The sequence below is a fragment of the Chiloscyllium plagiosum genome, chromosome 7 (genome assembly GCF_004010195.1).
Source record: "Chiloscyllium plagiosum isolate BGI_BamShark_2017 chromosome 7, ASM401019v2, whole genome shotgun sequence".
NCBI lineage: Eukaryota > Metazoa > Chordata > Chondrichthyes > Orectolobiformes > Hemiscylliidae > Chiloscyllium > Chiloscyllium plagiosum.
In genome coordinates, this window is record NC_057716.1 from 110,349,143 (window position 1) to 110,366,877 (window position 17,735).

Sequence of the window (17,735 nt, forward strand, 5' to 3'; positions counted from 1 at the left end):
GGAGAGGTCAGGAAGAAGATTGCAGGTTAGGAAGGCGGAGCTGAGTTCGAGGGATTTGACTGAGACAAGGTGGGAGGAGGGGAAATGAGGAAACTGGAGAAAGTAGACTGGAAACAAAGATTTTATGGTGGGACAGTTAAAGAGCAGTGAGGAACTTTCAAAGCAATTTTTCAAAGTGCTCAGTGAAAGTATATTCCAGTTAAAAGGAAGGACTATAAGAAAAGGGGTAATCTGCTATGGGTATCAAAGGCAATAAGGGAGGCTATCAAAGTGAAAGAGAAGGCATACGAAGTGGCCAAGAACAGCAGGAAACTGTTGATTGGGAATGATTGGGAAAACTTTAAAAGGTCAACAGAAAGCCATAAAAAGAGCTATAAAGAAAAGTAAGATACAACATGAGAAAAACACTAGCACAGAATATAAAGACAGATAGCAAAAGTTTCTATAAATATATAAAATGAGCTAGAGTGGCTAAAGTAAACATTAGTCCTTTTAGAGGATGAGAAGGGGCATTTAGTTATGAGATATGATGAAATGGCCGAGGCTTTGAATAGGTATTTTGTGTCGGTCTTCACAGTGGAAGACACTAATAACATGTCAGCAATTGACAAAGAGACGAAGGTATGTGAAGTCATGGAAACAATCATTATTACGGAAGAGGTAGTGTTGGACAAGCTAATGGAGCTAAGGATAGACAAATCTCCTGGCCCTGTTGGAATGCATCCCAGGGTGCTATAACAGATGGCAAGAGAAATAGCAAGTGCACTTGTGGTAATTTTCAAAAATTCGTTGGACTCTAGGGCAGTTCCAGCAGATTAGAAAACAGCAAATGCGACACCACTGTTTAAAAAGGGAGTTAGACAAAAGATGGGGAATTATAGACCAGTTAGCTTAACCTTTGTAGTGGGGAAGATGCTCGAGTCTGTTATCAAGGATGAAATAGCAAGGTATCTAGATTGAAACTGTCCCATTGGCCAGACACAGCATGGGTTCATGAAAGGCAGGTCATGCTTAACTAATCTTCTGGAAATCTATGAAGACATTAGGAGCAAGATGGACAACTGGGACCTAGTAGATGTGGTGTACCTAGATTTCCAAAAGGTCTTCGATAAGGTGCCACACAAGAGGCTGTTACATAAGATAAATGTGCTTGATGTTACAAGTAAAGTATAAGCATGAATACAAGATTGGTTGAGTAACAGGAAGCAAAGACTGGGGATAAGTGAGAGCTATTTTGGTTGGCAATCAGTAACCAGTGGTGTGCCTCAAGAATCGGTGTTGGGACTGCAATTATTCACAATTAATATAGATGATTTGAAGTTGGAGACCAAGTGTAGTGTGTCAAAGTTTGCAGATGACACTAAGATGAGTGGCAGAGCAAAGTGTGCAGAGGACTATGAAACTTTGCAGAGGAACATAGATGCTTTAAGTGAGTGGGCAAAGGTCTGGCAGATGGAATATAATGTTAATAAATGTGAAGCCATCCATTGGTAGGAATAACAGTAAAAAGGATTATTACTTAAATGGTAAAAATATGCAACACGCTGCTATGCAGAGAGACCTGAGTGTCCTTGTGCATGAATCACAGAGGGTTGGTCTGCAAGTACAATAAGTAATTAGGGAGGCAAATGGAATTTTGTCCTTCGTTGTTAAAGGGATGGAGTTTAAAAGCAGGGAGGTTATGTTACAGTTGTACAGGGTGCTGGTGAGGCCATACCTAGAGTACTGCATGCAGTTTTAGACTCCTTACTTGAGAAAGGATGTAGAAGGGGTGCAGAGGAGGTTCACTAGGTTGATTCCAGGGTTGGTTTAAGAGGACAGACTCAGTAGACTGGGATTATATTCACTGGAACTTAGAAGAATAAGGGGGGGATCTTATAGAAACATATAAAATTATGAATGGAATAGACAACATAGACATAGAGAGGACGTTTCCACTGGTAGATGAAACTAGGACAAGAAAACATAGCCGCAAAATTCAGGGGAGCAGATTTAGGACTGAATTGAGAAGGAACTTCTTCACCCAGAGGGTTGTAAGTGTACGGAATTCCTATCCCAGTGAAGTCGTTGATGCTACTTCAGTAAACATTCTTAAAGCTAAGATAATTTTTTTTAACAATAAATGAATTAAGAGATACGGTGAGAGAGCAGGTAAGTGCAGCTGATTCACGAAAAGATCAGCTATGATCTTATCAAATGGCAGAGCAGACTCAAAGGGCCAGATGGTTCTTGTGTTCCTAGTTCTTATGTTAAGTGCCCCGCTAGCATTTTTTTATATTCCTCAAAGAACTCTGCTATGTTAAGCCTCAGTATCATTTTTCTCCTTTTATTTAAGAGATGTTCTATGTGGGCTTCATTGACTAAGCAAACATTCTGTTGCCCAGACTTAGTTCCTCAGGTTTGCGCCCTAAATCCAACCATTTTCAGCTGTTTTAACAACGATCTACTCTCCATCAAAGGTCAGGAGTGTAAATATTTGCTGATGATCACACAATGTTTGGAACCATTCGCGACTCCTCAGGTACTGAAGGAGTCCATGTCCAAATGCAGCAAGATCTAGACAACCTCCAGGCTTGGGCTATAAGTGGCATGCATCACACAAATGCCAGACAATTATCATCACCAATAAGAGAAAATCCAACTACCATTCAATGGTGTTACTATGACTGAATCCCCCAACAATACTCAAGAAGCTTGACACTATTCAGCACAAAGCAGCCCACTTGAACACAGAAACATAGAAAAGTACAGCACAGAACAGGACCTTCGGCCCACAATGTTGCGCCGAGGATTATTCCTAATCTAAAATAAAATAACTTAACCTACGCACCTGTTTTAAAAAAATTCTCAAGGTCAGGTTCGTAGGAGAGTAGTCTGACACAGAACAAACGACCAAGAGGCGAGTCTGCTAGAATATGGGCATTTTATTCCCAACAGCGTCGCCACAACGGGTCTGGCTTATACTCACTCTACATGTTACCGGAACTGGGAGCCGTCAGTTCTCGTAGAGCGGTTGCCAACAACCCACGCTCGGCGGTTAAACGTAACCCCGGAGCAGACTCACCGAACTGGAGACTTTTCCAGCTGATATACTCTTTTCCAGATATAAACATTCATGTGAACAGCAGAGCAAGGCTAAAAAACACATTCCATTCTGGTTACATACAGATAAGAAGATTCACACGGGGAGGTGTGTAATAAGATTCACACGGGACTAAGCAACACCTCCATTCCGGTTAGATTCACACATGTATTGGGACATAATTTTTAACCGTTTCACCACATTCCACTGCTTGGAATTTTACACACAGCACCCCTCAATTCATTGCTGTCCATGTGCATGTCCAGCAGATGCTTAAATGTCCCTAATGATTCTGCTTCCACTACCATTGCTGGCAACGCATCCCATGCATTCACAACTCTCTGCGTAAAGAACCGACCTTTGACATTCCTCCTAACACCTTAAACTATGACCCGTCGTGCCAGTCAATTCTGCCATGGGAAAAGTCTCTGGCTATTGACTCTATTTATTCCTCTTATTACCTTGTACACTTCGATCAGGTCACCTCTCTTCCTCCACCTCTCCAGAGAGACAAGTCCGAGCTTAGTCAACCTTTCTTCGTAAGGCAAGCCCTCCAGTCCAGGTAGCATCCTGGTAAACCTTCTATACACCCTCTCCAAATCCTCCATATCTTTCCTATAGTAGGGCGACCAGAACTAGACACAATATTCCAAGTGAGGTCTGACCAGAGTCTTGTAGAGCTGCAGCAAAACCTTGTGGCTCTTAAACTCAATCCCCCTGTTAAAGAAAGCCAAACCACCGTATGCTTTCTTAACAACCCTATCCACTTGGGTGGCAACTTTGAGGGATCTATGCACTTGAATACCAAAATCCCACTGTTTCTCCACACTGCCAAGAATCCTGTCTTTAATCCTATATTCAGCATTAGAGTTCGACCTTCCAAAATGCATCACTTTGCATTTATCCAGGTTGAACTCCATCTACCATTTCTCAGCCCAGCTCTGCATCCTGTTCTATGTCGCGCTGCAGTCTGCAATAGCCCTCGATATTATCAACGGTACCTCCAACCTTTGTGTCATCGGCAAAATTACTAATCCATCCTTCAATCTCCTCATCCAAGTAATTTATAAAAACTACAAAGAGCAGATGCCCAGGAACAGAGCCCTGTGGGACACCACTCACCACTGACTTCCAGGCAGAATACTTACCATCAACAACCACACTCTGCCTTCTGTCAGCCAACCAATTCTGAATCGAGACAGCCAAATTTCCCTGTACCCCATACCTCCTGACTTTATGAATGAGCCTACCATGGGGAACCGTATCAAATGCCTTGCTGAAGTCCATATACACCACATCCACTGCTCGACTTTCATCGACCTGTCTTGACACCTCCTCAAAAACATTTCAATAAGATTTGTAAGGAATGACCTATCCCTCTCAAAGCCATGCTGACTGCCTTTAATCACGCTATGCTTTTCTAAATGACTGGCTCAACCACAAGCATCCACTCCCTCCTGCACCAACAGTCAGTATCACCGATGTGTACTACCTACAAAATGCATTGCAGAAATTAACTAAAGATCCTCAGACAACAGCTTCCAAATCCAAGATTACTTCTATTTAGAAGAACAAGGGCAGCAGATACATAGGAACACCACCACCTGTAGAATTCCCTCTGGACCAAAAAGGTTGCCTCTGCTTTCCCTCCATAATTGCTACCAGACCTACTGAGGTTCTCCAATAATTCTTATTTTGTTACAGATGTTTGCTGTTGATAACAGGACTGGAAAGATGATGCAAGTTAATTACTGCTCTAAGGATAGTGTAAACATTTCAGCTTCAAGATATTGCTATACTCAGGAACTGTAGGCTGGTTGGACAGATGCTGGCCAGCCAATCGCAGAGAATGTTGAAATGAAAAGAGAAAACAAAGATTGAATTGGTTCTGATTAGGGTTTGGGCAGGGGTCAGTTTTAATTTGGAACCTTCAGGAGTGGGTGCTTTTTGTTTTCGCTCTCTCTAGTCATCATCCAGTAATCAACTTCAAAGGACTGTATATATTCCATGTTGTTGAAGAGATCATATTGAAGGTACTAAGAAAGTATTCTGATCTGTGAGGAATAAATAAAAGTGTCCAGAGATCTATGGAAGCTGTTTGCATTGGCTGATGACCTTGAAATTCAAGCCAGATTTACAATCTTATGTACCTGTAGTCTAACCAATTGTCCAAAGATTTCATGAAGGCCTGATATTCATCAATTCATTTTGTCTTTTTTTAATTTATCCCTTAACAGAGTCTGTCAGTCAGTCCGTGAGTAGGGTTTATCATCAATGAAGGTCATAGATATTAATTAGATTGCCATGTACTTTATCTGTGCTCTTCTAAAGTTACATTTTTAGTAACAGATGGTTAACTTTTGTTGAAGTTATAAACTTGGTGTCCAAAATCTGTTATTTGTCAAGTCTGTGTTAGGAACAATTGAGCTACTTTGAGGGTCATTATTTGCTTTAATTTCACTGTATTAAGAATCCAGTGATAGAGGCTGGTTTGGTTTTGCTTGCTATGCCTTTGTCATAACAGTCTACCCACAATGCCATTAAGGATGGAGTTCCAGGATTTTAACCAGCAACCCTGAAGGAATGGCAATGTCTTTCCAAGCCTAGATGGTAAGTGGCTTTGGGGCAGACCATGCAGGTGTGGTGTTCCCATGTATTTGTTGTCCTTATCTTTTCTGGTTGATAGTAGTCAGACTTTTGGAAGGTATAAGAACACAGAATAGTACACCACGCAAACAGGCCTTTCGGCCCACTGTGTCTGTACTGGCCATTGCAAACTAAATCTATCTGCCTGCACATGGTCCATATAATAGGGTAGGGGAATGGATCTCTTTGGAGGGTCTGTGTGGACTTGTTGGGTAAATAGCCTATTTTCACAGTGTAGGGATTCTATGATGACATCTGACATCCCTCTATCCCCTGCCTGATCAGTGTCAATCTAAATGCCTCTTAAATATTGCTATCATATCTGCTTCAACCACCACCCAGCAGCATGCTCAAGGCACTATTATCTTCTATATAATAATACATGCATCTCCCTGTCACCTTAAACTTATGCACACTAGCATCTGAGATATTCATCTTAGGAAAAAGATTCCGATTATCTGCCTAATCTGTGCCTCTCATAATTTTACGTACTTGTTTCAGGTCGCCCCTCAGCATCTGAAGCTCCAATGAAAACAATCCAAGCTTGTCCAATCTCTGCATCCTTCCAGATTTGGGAACCAGAACTGCACACAATACTCCAAATGTGGCATGACTAAAGTTTTAAACACCCTCAATATGACTTGACAACTTCTACACTCAATGCACCGACCTGGTGAAGGCAAGCATGCTGTATACCACCTTTGCCACCTTATCCACTTGTGTGGTCACTTTCAGTGAGCTATTGATTTGCATCCCAAGATCTCTCTGAATATCAATGCTCCTAAAGGGTCTGGCCATTTATTGCATACTTTGCTTTTGCATTTGACCTCCCAAAATGCATCAACTCATACTCATCCAGATTACACACCATCTGCCATTTCTTCACTCAATTTTCCAACTGATTTATATCTTGCTGTATCCTTTGACAACTTTCCTCACTATCCATAATACCACAAATTCTCTGGAAATTTACTAATCAGATCACCTACAATTTTATTCAAATTATTTATATTACAAACATCAGCAATTCCAGCCCTGATTCTTGTGGAACAACACTGTGCACTCATCTTGAGTCAAAAAAAAACTCTCCAAAATACAATCCAACTTGCCAACTCACTATAGATCTCATGTAATGTAATCTTCGGGAACAGCCCGCCATGCTTTAGTAAAATCCATGTCGACAACATCCATTATCCTGCCCTCATCAACCATCATCAAAAAAAACTCAATCAAATTTCTGAGCCAATACTCCCTCTGCACAAAGCCATGCTAACTCTCCATAATAATGTGTTGTCTAAGGAGTTTGGTGAATTTAAGCAGTGCATCTTAGAGATGGTACACAATATTACTACATTATAGTTTGTACATTTCTCTGAAATTTGGTGATATAAATTTAGGGTGAAGGGTGGAAGGTATAGGGGAGATATCAGGGGTAGGTTCTTTACCCAGAGAGTGGTGCGGGCATGGAATGCGCTGCCTGTGGGAGTGGCAGAGTCAGAATCATTGGCGAACTTTAAGTGGCAATTGGATAGGTACATGGATGGGTGCTTAAGCTAGGACAAATGTTCGGCACAACATCGTGGGCCGAAGGGCCTGTTCTGTGCTGTATTGTTCTATGTTCTATATTTGATCCTTTATCTCTCCCTGACTGTTTGGGGCCCTAGTGGACAGACCCAGCAGTGTTTTTGCCCCTTTTATGTTTACTTACATCTACCCAAACAGCTTTATTTGATGATCCTTTCAAGACATCAACTGTCTTCACTGGCATTATCAATTCCTTAGTTAATACTAAGATCCCTTCCCCTTTTAATTCCTCTTTCTTATCAGAATACTCTATAACAGAAACACTGGGCTGCCAATCCTGCCCATCTTTTCAGTCAAGTCTTGGTCATAGCTATAATTTCATTCTTCCATGTGTCCAGCAGATGAGCCCTCAGTTCATATATTGTATTCTATAGATTTAGATTACTTACAGTGTGGAAACAGGTCCTTCGGCCCAACAAGTCCACACCGACCCTCTGAAGAGCAACCCACCCAGACCCATTCCCCTAGATTAACCCCTTCACCTAACACTACGGGCAATTTAGCCTAACTTGCACATTTTTGGACTGTGGGAGAAACCGGAGCACCCGGAGGAAACCCACGCAGACATGGGGAGAATGTGCAAACTCCACACAGTTGCCTGAGGTGGGAATTGAACCTGGGTCTCTGGCGCTGTGAGGCAGCAGTGCTAACTACTGTGCCACCGTGCCGCCCATCAGGCCTCCTTAAATTAAAATATATTCCACTTAGCCTTGCTAAACTCTCACTTTTTTTCTTGTTAATATCTAAAGTTTATAAGGCAGAGAAATTAGATGAATGCTTCCAAGGAAATCAAAGGAAGTGGGACTGGAAATTGCAGAGGCACCGGCAATAACCTTTCAATCTTCCCTAGATTCGAGGATGCTGCTCGTGGGCTGGATAACTACAAACATTATGCCCTTGTTCCAAAAAGTTTGTAATGACAGGCTGAACAAATACAATTCACGAAGTTTAACTTCAGTTATGGGGAAACTTCGAGAAATAACTATTCAAGGTAGAACTATTATTCACATGGTAAAATGTGGTTTGATTCTGAAGAGTGAGCAAAAACTAGTAAAGTGAAAATCATGTCCAGAAATAACAGTGGCTGAAGGACCTGAACTGAAGGGAATTTATATTTGCCAGGAATTGGTGTTGGAAAGACTGTTAGGTCTGAAGATTGATAAGTCCCCGGGGCCTGATGGTCAACATCCCAGGGTACTGAAGGAGGTGGCTCTAGAAATCGTGGATGCGTTGGTGATTATTTTCCAGAGTTCGATAGATTCCGGATCAGTTCCTGCGGATTGGAGGGTGGCTAATGTTGTACCACGTTTTAAGAAAGGAGCGAGAGAGAAAGCAGGAAATTATAGACCAGTTAGTCTGACCTCAGTGGTGGGAAAGATGCCGGAGTCAATTATAAAGGATGAAATTACGACACATCTGGACAGCAGTAACAGGATAGGTCAGAAGCAGCATGGATTTATGAAGGGGAAATCATGCTTGACTAATCTTCTGGAAATCTTTGAGGATTTAACTCTGAAGATGGACAAGGGAGATCCAGTGGATGTAGTGTACCTGGACTTTCAGAAAGCCTTTGATAAAGTCCCACATAGGAGGTTAGTGAGCAAAATTAGGGCGCATGGTATTGGGGGCAAAGTACTGACTTGGATTGAAAATTGGTTGGCTGACAGGAAACAAAGCGTAGTGATAAACGGCTCCCTTTCGGAATGGCAGGCAGTGACCAGTGGGGTACCGGAGAGATCAGTACTGGGACCACAGCTTTTTACAATATATATTAATGATATAGAAGATAGTATTAATAGTAACATTAGCAAATTTGCTGATGATACAAAGCTGGGTGGCAGGGTGAAATGTGAGGAGGATGTTTGGAGATTACAGGGTGACCTGGACAGGTTAGGTGAGTGGACAGATGCATGGCAGATACAGTTTAATGTGGATAAATGTATGGTTATCCACTTTGGTGGCAAGAACAGGAAGGCAGATTACTACCTAAATGGAATCAATTTAGATAAAGGGGCAGTACAAAGAGATCTGGGTGTTCTTGTGCACCAGTCAATGAAGGTAAGCATGCAGGTACAGCAGGTAGTGAAGAAGGCTAATAGCATGCTGGCCTTCATAACAAGAGAGATTAAGTATAGAAGCGAAAAGGTCTTCTGCAGCTGTACAGGGCCCTGGTGAGACCACACCTGGAGTACTGTGTGCAGTTCTGGTCTCCAAATTTGAGGAAAGACATTCTGGCTATTGAGGGAGTGCAGCGTAGGTTCACGAGATCAATTCCGGGAATGGCGGGGCTATCTTACGTTGAAAGATTGGAGCGACTGAGCTTATATACCCTTGAGTTTAGAAGACTGAGAGGGGATCTGATTGAGACGTATAAGATTATTAAAGGTTTGGACACTCTGGAGGCAGGAAACATGTTTCCGCTGATGGGTGAGTCCCGAACCAGAGCACACAGCTTAAAAATAAGGGGTAGGCCATTTAGGAAAGAGATGAGGAGAAACTTCTTCACCCAGAGAGTGTTGGGTGTGTGGAATGCTCTGCCCCAGAAGGCAGTGGAGGCCCAGTCTCTGGATTTGTTTAAGAAAGAGCTGGATAGAGCTCTCAAGGATTGTGGAATCAAGGGTTATGGAGATAAGAATGGCTTATGCCCGAAACGTCGATTCTCCTGTTCCCTGGATGCTGCCTGACCTGCTGCGCTTCTCCAGCAACACATTTTCAGCTCTGATCCCCAGCATCTGCAGACCTCACTTTCTCCCTTGTGGAGATAAGGCAGGAACAGGATACTGATTGAGGATGATCAGCCATGATCATAATGAATGGTGGTGCAGGCTCGAAGGGCAGAATGGCCTACTCCTGCACCTATGGTCTATTGTCTATGTCAAAATAACTTGCTGGCGTTTTTTGAAGTGGTAACAGAGATAATTCTGGTCTGCTACAGGAAAGATTTTGTGAAACTTGAAAGGGTTCAGAAAAGATTTACAAGAATGTTGCCAGGGTTGGAGAGTTTCAGCTATAGGGAGACACTGAATAAGCTGTGGCTACTTTCCCTGGAGCATCGGAGGCTGAGTGATAAGTTTATAGAGGTTTACAAGATCATGAGAAGCATGGATACGTTGAAAAGCCAAGGTCTTTTTCCCAGGTAGGGAAACCCAAAATTGGAGAGTATAGCCTTTAGGTGAGAGAGGAAGGATATAAAAGGGACCTAAGGGGCAACTTTTTCATGCAAGACGGTGTTGCATTTATGGAATGAGCTGCCAGACGCTAGTTCAACTACAACATTTAATAGGCATCTGGATGGGTACATGAATAGGAAGGGCTTAGAGGGTATGGGCCAAATGCTGGCAAATGGGACTAGATTAATTTAGGAAATCTGGTCGGCATGGACAAGTTGGACCAAAGTGTCTGCTTCTGTGCTGCACAACTCCTATGACTCTTTTAATGCTGAGAGTGAGGTCATTGACCTGGTGTGCATGCATTTCCAAAAGGACTTTGAAAGAGAGCCACACCACAGACTTGTGAGGAAAGTGATCAGTCATGGAATGAAAAATCAGTCACAACATGAATACAAAATTTAAAAATAAAAGCAAATTACTGTGGATGCTGGAATCTAGATTTAAGACAGATGTCAGAGGCAGGTTCTTTACTCAGAGTGGTAAGGGTGTGGAATGCCCTACCTCCCAATGTAGTCAACTCAGCCACATTAGGGTGATTTAAATAATCTTTGGATAAGCACATGGATGATGATGGGATAGTGTAGGGGAATGGGCTTAGATTAGTTCACAGGTCGGTGCAACATTGAGGGCCGAGGACCTGTTCTGCGCTGTATTGTTCTAAAATGCTGGAAAATCTCAGCAAGTCTGGCAGCATCTGTAAGGAGAGAAAAGAGCTGACGTTTCGAGTCTAACTGACCCTTTGTGAAAGCTAAAAAAAAAGGGAGAAATAGGGAGGTATTTATACTAGGCTGAGAGAAGGTGAATCATGGCTTCAGAAGCAAAGGTGAAAAATGTGTTGCTGGAAAAGCGCAGCAGGTCAGGCAGCATCCAAGGAGCAGGAGAATCGAAGTTTAGGGCATAAGCCCTTCTTCAGGAATGAGGAGGGTGTGCCAAGCAGGCTAAGATAAAAGGTAGGGAGGAGCGACGTGGGGGAGGGGCGTTGGGAATGCAATAGATGGAAGGAGGTTAAGGGGAGGGTGATAGGCCGGAGAGGGGGTGGGGGCGGAGAGATCAGGAAGAAGATTGTAGGTTAGGAAGGTGGTGCTGAGTTCAAGGATTGGGACTGAGACAAGGTGGGGGGAGGGGAAATGAGGAAACTGGAGAACGTTCCACAAGTAGGTGGCCTGTCTCCCCAATGTAGAGGAGGCCACATCGGGTGCAGCAGATGCAGTAAATGATGTGTGTGGAGGTGCAGGTGAACTTGTGACGGATATGGAAGGATCCCTTGGGGCCTTGGAGGGAAATGAGGGAGGAGGTGTGGGCGCAGGTTTTGCATTTCTTGCGGTTGCAGGGGAAGGTGCCGGGTGTGGAGGTTGGGTTGGTGGGGCGTGTGGACCTGACGAGGGAGTCGCGGAGGGAGTGTTCTTTCCGGAACGCTGATAGGGGAGGGGAGGGAAATATACCCTTGGTGGTGGGGTCCGTTTGAGGTGGCGGAAATGACGATGGATGATACGATGTATCTGGAGGTTGGTGGGGTGGTAGGTGAGGACCAGTGGGGTTCTGTCCTGGTGGCGATTGGAGGGGCGTGGTTCAAGGGCGGAGGAGCGGGAAGTGGAGGAGATGCGGTGGAGCACATCGTCAACCACGTCTGAGGGGAAATTGTGATCTTTGAAGCAGGAGGCCATCTGGGATGTTAGGTATTGGAATTGGTCCTCCTGGGAGCAGATGCGGCAGAGGCGAAGGAATTGGGAATATGGGATGGCGTTTTTACAGGGGGCATGGTGGAAGGAGGTGTAATCTAGGTAGCTGTGGGAGTCGGTCGGTTTATAGTAAATGTCCATGTTGAGTCGGTCGCCCGAGATAGAAATGAAGAGGTCTAGGAAGGGGAGGGAGGAGTCTGAGACAGTCCAGGTAAATTTGAGGTCGGGGTGGAAGGTATTAGTAAAGTGGATGAACTGTTCAACCTCCTCGTGGGAGCACGAGATAGCGCCGATACAGTCATCGATGTAGCGGAGGAAAAGGTGGGGGGTGGTGCCAGTGTAGCTGCGGAAGCAAAGGTAGCATGACAGTGCATAGAGAGATTAGGGAGATTTGGAGCTGTGAATGACCATGGCTGAAGTCAGTGCCAAGTGACAAAATATGTGGGGGATGGGTGGGGATGGGTGAATCAGAGGCAAAATAGAAAACAGGAGAGAAGGGTAGGAAAGGGGGAAGAGGAGAGGAAAAAGGTGATGAGAGAGTGGGGAGCGAGAGAAAGACAATCAAGAAATAAGAGGTACAGAACAGTGAGAAAAATATACAAAATGGTTGGAGGTACAGAAAGTACTGAAAGTAATGCTTAATGGATATTTTTAAGGACTGAAGGAAGGTTTGTAGTGATGTTCCTCACGAACTCATATTGGGACCCTTGCTTTTCTTTATATGAATGATCTACATCTTGGCATGCAGGAGACTATTCCAGAAATTTTCTCGATAATGCAAAAGTTGGAGAAATTGTAAACTGCGAGGACAGTATAAAATTTCAAAAAGACATTTTCAAGTTAGTGGAGTGGACAGATAGGTGGTAGATGAATTTCAATGGAGGTAAGTGTGAGATAATTCACTTTGATACAAAGATGACATGAAGTAAAGGAAACTAATCTGACAGATGTGCAGAAGCAGAGAGATCCGGGTGTACAGAGATCTAAATTATCCAAGGTGGCAGAACTGATAAATAGAACTGTGAAAAGGCACTAAGTATTATAGGCACCACTAATTGGGGCACAGGGTACAAGAAAGGGGAGATTATATTGAACCTATAAAGAGTACTAATGAAAACTGAAATTGCTGGAAAGCATCAGCAAGCCTGGCACCCTGTGGAGAGAAATCTGTGTTACCGTTTCAAGTCCAGTGACCCTTCGTCAGAACTCACGTACCATCACAGACATCCTCGCTATCAATATCCTCGGAATTACCAATGACCAGCAACTAAACTGGACTTGCCAAATAAATATTGTGGCTACTGGAGCAGATCAGAGGTTAGGAATATTGTAAGTAATTCACCTCATGACTCCCCACTGCTTGTCCACAAACATCTACTCCTACCATCACTCAGTAGCAGCAGTGTGCATAATCTACAAGATGCGCTGCAGAAATTCACCAAAGATCCTCAGACAGCACCTTCATAACCCACAATCACTTCCATCAAGGACAAGGGCAGGAGATACGTGGGAACACCACTATCTTCAAGTTCCCCTCCAAGCCACTCACCATCCTGACTTACCATCATACAGATGTTCAGCATGGAAACAGAACTTTTGGTCCAATACATCCATGCTGACCAGATAAATCTAGTCCCCTTTACCAGCATTTGGCAAATATCCTTCCAAGCCCTTCCTATTCATATACCCATCCAAATGCCTTTTAAATGTTGCTATTGTACCAGCCTCCACCACTTCCTCTGACGATCATTCCATACATGCATCACCCTCTGCAGGAACAAGTTGTTCCTTAGGTCCCTTTTAAATCTTTCCCCTCTCACCCTAAACTTATATCCTCTATTTTGGACTCGCCCATCCCGGAGAAAAGATCTTTGTCTATTTCTCTTATTCATGCCTCTCATGATTTTATAAACCTCTAGGGTCATCCCTCAGCCTCCAAAACTCAAGGGAAAATAGCCCCAGCCAATTCAGCCTCTCCACAGCTCAAGTCTTCCAACCTTGGCAACATCCTTGTAAATCTTTTCTGAACCCTTTCAAGTTTCACAACATCTTTCCTATACCAGGGAGACCAGAATTGCACGCAGTATTCCAAAAGTGGCTTAACCAATGTCGTGTATAACCGCAACATGACCTCCCAACTCCTGTACTCAATACTCTGACCAATAAAGAAAAGCATCCCAAACGCCTCCATCACTATCCTATCTACCTGCGGCTCCACTTTCAAGGAGTTTTGAACCTGCACTCCAAGGTCTCTTTGTTCAGCAACACACCCTAGGACCTTACCATTAAGTGTATAAATCCTGCTAAGATTTGCTTTCCAAAAATGCAGCACCTCCCATTTAAATTAAACTCCATCTCTCACTCCTCAGCCCACTGGCTTATCTGATCAAGATCCTGTTGTAATCCAACGTAACCTTCTTCTGCACCTCCAATTTTCGTGTCATCTGCAAACCAACTAACTATACCTCTTCAGCTCACATCCAAATCATTTATTTCAATGATGAAAAGTAATGGATTTATTTCGCCATGTTCTGCACCTTCCATATCCTTTTCTACCGTACACCCAGATGTAAAATACACATTTAGTATCTTCCCCACCTCCTGGGGTTCCACACATTGGCAGCCTTGCTGATCTTTAAGGGGCCCTCAGATTACAACGGGATCTAGATCAGATGGGCCAATGAGCTCAGGAGTGGCAGATGGAATTTAATTTAGATAAATGCGAGGTACTGCATTTTGGGAAAGCAAATCTTAGCAGGATTTATACACTTAATGGTAAGGCCCTAGGGAGTGCTGTTGAACAAAAAGACCTTGGTGTGGAGGTTCATAGCTCCTTGAAAGTAGAGTTTCAGGTAGATAGGATGGTGAAGAAGGCGTTTGGTATGCTTTTATTGGTCAGAGTATTGAGTACAGGAGTTGGGAGGTCATGTTGTGGCTGTACATTACATTAATTAGGCCACTTTTGGATATTGTGTGCAATTCTGGTCTCCTTCCTATCAGAATGATGTTGTGAAACTTGAAAAGGTTCAGAAAAGATTTACAAGGATATTACCAGGGTTGAAGGATTTGACCAACAGGGCTGGGCTGAATACGCTAGGGCTGTTTTCCCTGGAGCATCAGAGGCTGAGGGGTGACCTTATAAAGGTTTACAAAATTATGAGGGGCATGTATAGGGTAAATAGTGGAGTCCCTGGGGTTGGGGAGTCCAGAACTAGAGGGCACAGGTTTAGGGTGAGAGGGGAAAGATATAAAAGAGGCCTCCGGGGCAACGTTTTCACACAGAGAATAGTACGTATATGGAATGAGCTGACAGAGATTGTGGTGGAGGCTGGTGCGATTGCAACATTTAGAAGGCATCTGGATGGGTTTATGAATAGGAAGGTTTGGAGGGATATGGGCCGGGTGCTGGCAAGCAGGACTAGATTAGGTTGGGATATCTGGTCAGCCTGGACAAGTTGGACCAGAGGGTGTGTTTCCATGCTGCACATCTCGATGACTCTTCTCTCCCTAGTTACCCTTTTTCCCTTAACGTATTTATAAGATCGCTTTTGATTCTCCTCAACCCTATTTGCCAAAGCTATCTTGGGTTCCCTGTTTTCCCTCAAGTATATTCCCATTGCCTTTATATTCTTGATCTCTGCTGTCTATAACTGACAAATATTCGTTCCTTTTCTTGACCAAAACCTCAGTTACTTTAGTCATCCAGCCTTGCCTTTCACCACAATGGGAGCAAATTGGCCATCGACTCTTGTTATCTCATTTTTGAAGGCTTCCCATTTTCCAGCCACACCTTTACCTGCAAACGTCCACCCCCAATTGACTTTTGAAAGTTCTTGCCAAATACTATCTAAATTGGCCTTCCTCCAATTTAGAATTTTAACTTTTAGATCTGGTCTATCCTTTTCCAACACTACTTTAAAACTAACAGAATTATGGTCGCTGGTCTCAAAATGCTCACCTACTAACACCTCAGCCACCTGCCTTCCTTTATTTTCCAAGATAAGTCAGGTGTTGCACCTTCTCTGGTAGGTACATCCACATACTGATTCAGAAAATTTTCTTGTAAACACTTAAATTCCTCGAAGTATTTCGCCATTTCTTCACCATCGCTGGGTCAAATCCTGGAATGCCCTCCCTAGTGGCATTGTGGATCAACCCATAACAAGTGGACTGCAGCAGTTCATGAAGGCAGCTCACCACCATCACCTTCTCAGGTGCAAGCAGGAACAGGCGATAAATGCTGACCAGACAGTAACACCCACATCCCACAAAATCATTAAATGAAAAAAAAAATTCAGGTTTTTAGATTAGATTCCCTACAGTATGGAAACAAACCATTTGGCTCAACAAGTCCACACCAACCTTCCGAAGGTGTATCCCACCCAGACCCATTCCCCACCCTATATTTACCTCTGACTAATGCACCTAAAACTATGGGCAATTTAGTATGACCATTCACCTGATCTGCACATCTTTGGATTGTGAGAGGAAACCCATGCAGACACTTGGAGAATGTACAAACGCCACAAAGATAATCTACCCAAGGCAGGAATTGGACCTGGGTCCCTCCCGCTGAGGCAGCAGTGCTAACCACTGCGCCGTGCAGTGTAGGTGAAGAGGTTTTTTTTATTTCAGAGTTATGACTCTTTGCTATTCTCTGGTAGAGGTGGAGTCATTGAATGTTTCGAAAATAGACATTTTCTCCACAAAGGCGGCAGTTTGTAGTTATCTGAAGTAGGAAAGATTGTGATGTTGTGGCTAATGAGGTTATATCTGATTATACTGAAAAGCAGAGCAGGTTTGAAGGGCCGAAAGACCTACTACGAATTTATATGTTTTATCTATTATTTGTATTTAAATCGTTGGATTTCAGCAGGAGTCCCAGAGTACGATCTGGATCTTATTTGGATAATGTCTCTAGATTCTCAGATCATACTATACTCCAGGGCTTAGAATGAACCCCCTGCTGTTTGGCTGACATTTAAATGACATCAATTTTTTGAAACATTACGATGGAAACAAATTACGGCAGTGCAGTGATCTGATATTGCAGGAAAATTTAAACTGAGTGGGTACGTTTCAGGAGTTGAGTTGGGAAAACTGAGCGAGGTAAACAGGAATAAACAACAAATGCAGCACTGAAGGAGCAGAGAGATCAATAAATGCGAAGAAAGAAGAAGATGAATCCATTCCTTTGGTTGCAGAAACCTGAAGTTTACAATTTACCTTGTTCGCTCGCGCCATCATCCAGAATCAACTGAACGATCGCGTCTCTTCCTATGGTACAATCACGTGATTCTCACCGGAAGCTATGCGGCGCCATGTTGGTAAAGGTGAGATCCGGTTATCTCGTATCCTCCTCAAAACACGGCCTTTGGCGACCCATCCCGAATCTGAACGTTCATCCACAACCGCTGCGTTAGGAGAGGCTGGAAGCTGAATGAGAAAGGTAATTAAAACAAGCCGGAAATGTGAGGAGTATCTAGTCCCAGTTGTGAAATTGGTGGTATGTGGAGGGAAGATGACATCTTTACGAGAAGAGAACGCGGAGGAATACGGGAGGAGGAGGTTTGG

The 17,735-nt window shown here is 43.5% G+C and overlaps 2 protein-coding genes across 2 annotated transcripts in view; one reads left to right on the forward strand and one right to left on the reverse strand.

Annotated features, from left to right (window-relative positions):
• The window catches only part of xrcc5 (X-ray repair complementing defective repair in Chinese hamster cells 5), a 307,464-nt gene extending 289,994 nt beyond the window's left edge, over nucleotides 1-17,470 (reverse strand). The window contains exon 1 of the mRNA XM_043694532.1: nucleotides 17,388-17,470. Within this exon, the coding sequence (XP_043550467.1) occupies nucleotides 17,388-17,408 (21 nt within the window). The 5' untranslated portion in view covers nucleotides 17,409-17,470. The remainder of the gene's footprint in view (nucleotides 1-17,387) is intronic.
• A 12-nt stretch (nucleotides 17,471-17,482) lies between these two features.
• Nucleotides 17,483-17,735, forward strand: part of tmem169b (transmembrane protein 169b) — a 6,928-nt gene continuing 6,675 nt past the window's right edge. The window contains exon 1 of the mRNA XM_043694533.1: nucleotides 17,483-17,494. Within this exon, the coding sequence (XP_043550468.1) occupies nucleotides 17,483-17,494 (12 nt within the window). The remainder of the gene's footprint in view (nucleotides 17,495-17,735) is intronic.